Below are 6,378 nucleotides of genomic sequence, written 5' to 3'. Positions count from 1 at the left end.
AGTACGTCTCGATTACAGATGAGCTAATCTTAGAATATAATTATAATGAATAGAATGACGCACCTCATTGACAACGGACAAAGACCATCGAGAAGCTCGTTCACAAAAGCGAATTGTTCATGGGCTGCCATATTGTTCATGGGCTGCGATTGAAGTTAGGGATAATGAGCCTCGCGAAAAGTGGTACGGTAGAATAATGGATAAAAATCAAGAAAATCGATTAGAAATCAGAACAATAACCTGAAACGATTAGGAACTGTTGAGGAAATGTTTGTTGTCTATTAGCAACAGGAAGCGTACTTATGTCAACACGCGCACAACGATGCTGTTGACGGGGCTGTTAACGGGGCTGTTGACGGCGCTGTTGACGGGGCTGTTGACGGGGCTGTTGACGGGGCTGTTGACGGGGCTGTTGACGGGGCTGTTGACGGGGCTGTTTTAAATTACCTGAGATATAAACACGCCACTGGTACGTAATTGCTAGGACAATGCACATTTAAATTGAGTGTTCTTGTTCAGCTAGCAGGATATAATCCTGTCGGATTATACACCCTTTGTAAAGGATAATAATTACAAAATTTAATTTTTATCCTAAAACGTATTTTCATTTTCCAATTTTATTGCAGCGGTGGGCCAAACACATGCCAACATCAATTATTCACAATTACAGAATATAGTTCCTGTCTGAAGCCCAAAGAAGTAGTAATAATTTAGAACTTTTCGCTTAGTTGCCGAGGTCTGGACGGCACTCGCGCTGCTTCTTTTAATGAAGCACTGACATTAAGTCCTCGCAGCGAGGCTCATTTTCCACGCTAAAAATTTTGGTTGGCAAATCCGTGGATCCCTTAAGCTCACACTCGGCCATCTAAAATTAACTATCCATTTTTAGTATACAAATATCAAATTAATTATTACTGCCACGCGCCTTCGCCTCAGGTTAAATCATGGCCGCTGGATCGATGGCCACTGTAAGACCGGCGTAAGGCCGTCCCTAGTCTTCGCCGGCCTCTCGGCGGTGCAGAAAGACAATGCATTCAAGTTTCGGTGACGCAAATCCTTTGTCTAGCCGGCAAGCTGAGTCGCTTACAGGGCTTTATGACGGCGTTTGTTTACAGCGATGTTTTATACCGGAGTTAAGTGTGCCAACCTGACAGATACGGCGTAAAGAGGGCAATAGCTTGAGATATACGGCGTAAAAAGGCAATAGCTTCAGTCGTACAGCGTACAAAAAGGAATAGCTTCAAACATACGGCTCATTGTTACGGCCCATTCGCAGGCAGCCTCTCTGCTGCCTTCGCTCTTCGGCTCACGGAGCTCGGAACTTGAGAATCGACCGAATCGAGTTTGCCAGCTCTTGAAGTAATAGACTTGGGTAAATGGTCCCCGACAGTGGAGGTAGAGAAACTTAGGCAAACAAGGAGTAGAAAACGTTACCATGCGATGTAGGTAACGGAAGTGTGATGGAAATTAATAGAAAAGTTGACCAAGTACATTCCAACCAAAGTACTCTAACTACAGGCCAAAGCACGGGTGGAAAGAGAACTAACCAGGTTGATTGAGCCTCTGTTTTGTGGCACGGAATTTTAGGTACGACGCAAATGAGGTTCATTGGGGGTCAAAGAATAGTATTTAGCGGATACCTCGCCAAGATGAAAAATAAAAAAATTTATGAGTTGAAAATAGGAGATATGATTTAATACAAGAAAGGGAAACAGCAAACCTGACCGAGCATAGGCCGAGCAGGCTACAGACTGCTACAAAGACCAGGAGCCATACTTTCAAAATTCGCCAAGTGAACGTAAGTACTTACGCTCAATTTTCTTGTCTATTATTAGTGGATTTTACTTGTGAGGCCGTCAATGATTGGCCGATGAACTTACGATCTCTTAACTTTTTTTTAAGGTATAGATGCCCTGGCGTACTGCGCGTGACAGAGGCCATGCAGGCTACGAACTACGTGACAGAGGCCATGCAAGCTGCAGACTGCGTGACAAAAGCCAGGTAGGCAGCAGACTCTGCATGACACAGGCCAGGCAGGCCGCGAACCCTGAGTTTCTAAGCCAGGCAGGGCGCAATTTCCTCAAGTCAGATGATCGGGCGATCGCTGCTAGGAAGCAGCCAATGAAGCCCGGACTTTGAGGAAGGCGTTCTCACTGAACAATAATGAGCGGCATAATGGAGGCAAGGGGAGACAAAAAATGCACTTTTTCAAATGAAGCATCTGTGGGCTTTGAGGATCACAAGCCTAACTTTGATGCATAACGAGCGATAAAAAGTTGTCAGGCGCCGATATTAATGAGTAAATTAACCGACATTATGTATTTCTACCTGAGGACCGCTTCGTTGTCTAAGTGCGTGAGGGATAAGTAAGACAAAATCTGTCTAGAAAACTTATCTTGATACGGAGTGGTTACATGGGAGTTATATCAGAGGTGTAAGGCAAAGACGTCGAGAGTTGGGTCGTAGTAGCTCTAACGCTAGTTAAATGTCGGCGTACTTGTCAGTTACTGGGGTGCCTGACTAAGGTTCCCAGCCCTTTTATAGAATCAAGACTTCCGCCCACTATTAGGGTTTTGATCATGTGATGTGTCACGTGATATTGTCCATGCTGACACAGGTCTAGTTTTTTACATCAATATGCCACGTCTAGTGGTATATTGTACGTCTCGTACAATATATAGTGGCATCGTATATATATAATATCTAGTGGTATATTAGTACGTCTCGATTACAGATGAGCTAATCTTAGAATATAATTATAATGAATAGAATGACGCACCTCGATCATTGACAATGGACAAAGGCCATCGAGATGCTCGTTGACAAAAGCGAATTCAGTTCAAAGAAGAAGTAAATTTCATATACAAAATTTACAATAACCTCACAGGGAATATTGACTAAAACAAAAATTGGCAGCCATGTTGTTCATGTGCTGCAATTGAAGTCAGGGGAAATGAGCCTCGCGAAAAGTGGTACGGTAGAAAAATGAAAAAAAAAATCAAAAAAGCGATTAAAAAACAGAACAATAATCTGAAACGATTAGGAAATGACGAGAAAATATTTGTTGTCTATTAGCAACAGGAAGCGTACTGATGTCAACAGGCGCACAACGGTGCTGTTGACGGGGCTGTTGACAGGGCTGTTGACAGGGCTGTTGACGGGGTTGTTGACAGCGCTGTTGACGTGGCTGTTGACGGGGCTGTTGACGGCGCTGTTGACGGGGCTGTTGACGGGGCTGTTGACGGGGCTGTTGACGGGGCTGTTGACGAGGCTGTTGACAGGGCTGTTGACATCGCTGTTGACGGGGCTGTTGACGGCGCTGTTGACAGGGTTGTTGACGGCCACAATCTAATCCGGCACTCGCATACGCAAACAATTTGGCGGGCGCACTCCTGCCACCGCTGTTAATTAACGTCCGCAGCACTGCCACCACTGCCACGACTGCCAACCTTCTTCTTGACTGCCACGACTGCCATCACTGCCAACCTTCTTCTTGACTGNCTGTTGAGCGCTGTTGACGGCGCTGTTGACGGGGCTGTTGACGGGGCTGTTGATGGGGCTGTTGACGGCGCTGTTGACAACCCCAATCTACGCCGAAACTCGCATACGCAAACAATTTGGCGGGCGCACTCCTGCCAGCGCTGTTAATTAGACGACCGCAGCACTGCCACGACTGCCATCACTGCCAACCTTCTTCTTGACTGCCACAGCTGCCACCACTGCCACGACTGCCAACCTTCTTCTTGACTGCCACGACTGCCATCACTGCCAACCTTCTTCTTGACTGCCACAACTGCCATCACAGCCAACCTTCTTCTTGACTGCCACCACTGCCACAACTGCCACGACTGCCATCACTGCAAGCCTGCCTTTACTGACTTACTGTCATATTGTCAACAGTACGATAACAGCAACAATGCCATTACCGCCTTACTGCCACCCTGCCATTAGTCACATTGCTGTTCGGGCAATCTTATTGTGGTATACAAAACACAATAATCAATCATACAATCTCAGTGTATACAATCTCAGTGTAGGTATACAAAAATCTGTCCATCGGCATTTAAAATCTGTATGACGGATCGGCATCTAAATTTACATGCCATCCTACTGTTATCCGAAGGCCAAGCAGCTGTTATCCGAAGGCCAAGCAGCTGTTATCAAAAAGCCAAGAAGCTGTTATCCGAAGGCCAAGAAGCTGTTATCCGAAAGCCAATCAGCTGTTATCCGAAGGCCAATCAGCTGTTATCCGAATTCACAAGTTAAAGCAATTAACTTTTAATTAACTATTCTTAGCTTCTGAAATGAGTTTTCAAGTCGTGAAAACTTAAGTCGTGTTGCTGAAAATTTTGTATTTTCCAAGGCCTGAAGTTTTTGGAACATTCGATGACTCAAGAGCCCTGCAGGGACAATGAAGCAGTACGATCAAACTAAACCAATTATTTGTTCAATATTATGAAATTAATGTTGGTTTATCAGGTTCTCTTCTTCGTCACATATTACTTTATATACATTGAAATTTCGGATACGAGCAGAACACAAGCAATATTTGTATACAATAAATTTAGTAATTAAATTTATTTCCGGTAGCCATTGCATGAGTAACGATCGTTCGACTAATTAATTAGCTATTGTTTCTAGCAGACGAGAACAAAGATAGCCTCACACAACATTCTTATCCATTCATCATTGAATCTTGCAATTTAACGATAACTAAACGTTCTGAAATATACAACATTAACACACTCAATCATTTATTGCTATATTTCGAAAAAAATTCTATATCAATTCCATTTCCATAAAATCTCAAAAATTTATAAAATAAAATTAAATCTCCATAACGCAGAACCATGCAGGTTTTAAATATTTTCAGCGAAGGATCGACCGGGCGGGATCGAAACTCTTAATTCCAAGTGATGTGATGTCGCCAGTGTGATTTTTCATAAATATGGACCATATTCGTCACAAGTCATGAAATTTTCCTATTTTGGATAGATCTTTATAAATATATCTATTACAAAAGCGAAATAAACGTTCAAAAAATATTTAAATGACTAAATTTAAATAAAATTCTAAAATCAAATCCTAATTTTTTATTTCAGTACAAATTGCCACGTTCGCAACACGTATTTTCAGAGCTCGTGGCAAGAAACAGTTCAGTTCACAGGAAAATAACAGAAAACAACAGGAGAAAAATACCGCATTTCTGAGAACGCGGTTCGCTTTTCTTGCTCACGCAACAAGGTCGAAAAATTTTTTTGTCAAAAATGCAAGCAGCCGAAAATTTCTCCATTCTTTTAAAAAATGGCACACATTTGAGGGCGATTTTGAGTGTGGCAGGCAACAAGAAAGGCCGCTCAGTGGCAACGAGCTGCCACCGAAACACAAACACTTACACGTAACACATACACACGCACACGAAACCCACACACGCAACATACGCGCACGCACACGCAAGACATACACACGCACACGCAACACATACACACACGCAACAAATACAAGTGCACACGCAAAACATGCAACATACACGTACACACGCAACACATAAACGTGCACACACACACGCAACACACACAGAAGAAACTGCGAAGTGCTGTGAAGTTGAAGCAACACTTGCTCAGTAGATAGGAATAAACAGGCTTCATATCCAAACGAGAAGAGATCAACGAATGCAAAGAAAGTATAATTTTTCGATAAAATCAACAAAGTATTCTAAATACATATCCAAATTAACGTGTGTACTGTTAAAGGAAACGAACCTAGACGAAATCGGCCGTGAAACGAATCTTAAAATCTGGACGGGACAGCATAGATATTATACAAATTCCCATGCAGCCAGAGATGTTATACAGATAATATTCAGATAATATTCAGAATAACTGTTTCTCGTAGTTATGATGCGATGATACATATTTAGTGAATCATTGTTTTCTTCTTTGTCAAGTTAAATTTATTATGAAACTTATCACATTTCTCAAGATTCTATGCGAATTCTACACGAATTCGTCAAATAATAAAACGTGCATAAAACTTAGAATTTCAAGTGATATTAAGTAAAAAAAAAAAGAGCAGTGACAGTTTGTACGGAACGAATCAACAAAAATTGTTCGTGAATGTGGAATGAATATGGTCGCTCGGTTCGGCTGACCACTATCACATTTAACATATAGATATAACGACAAGTAGCAGACATCGGTAGAAAAATATTACTTCATGTGCTTTTTAAGACTATTCAAGAAAAAATATAACTCAGTACTCACTGCAGTGAGTGACAGAGAGCGCATTTTTCCGTCCTTCCGTCCGTGAAGTCATGGACAGACAGACGGGCGGACGGACATGACGAGCACAATAGCGCCTTTTTTCCATAAATGAGAA

The 6,378-nt window shown here is 42.3% G+C and overlaps 1 protein-coding gene across 1 annotated transcript; it reads right to left on the bottom strand.

Moving 5' to 3' along the window:
• Positions 1-300: 300 nt before the first annotated feature.
• On the bottom strand, positions 301-3,800 carry LOC108668525 (non-classical arabinogalactan protein 31-like). Its single transcript, XM_018155759.1, has 5 exons — positions 3,691-3,800; positions 3,487-3,571; positions 3,109-3,348; positions 780-865; positions 301-421 (listed from the first exon to the last, which is right to left on the bottom strand). The coding sequence occupies exons 1-5, from the start codon at positions 3,798-3,800 to the stop codon at positions 301-303; spliced, it is 642 nt and encodes a 213-aa protein (XP_018011248.1).
• Positions 3,801-6,378: the final 2,578 nt, after the last annotated feature.

Source organism: Hyalella azteca, unplaced genomic scaffold, assembly GCF_000764305.2.
Source record: "Hyalella azteca isolate HAZT.00-mixed unplaced genomic scaffold, Hazt_2.0.2 contig8222, whole genome shotgun sequence".
In the NCBI taxonomy this organism is placed as follows: domain Eukaryota; kingdom Metazoa; phylum Arthropoda; class Malacostraca; order Amphipoda; family Hyalellidae; genus Hyalella; species Hyalella azteca.
This window is presented reverse-complemented; position numbering and strand designations above follow the sequence as displayed.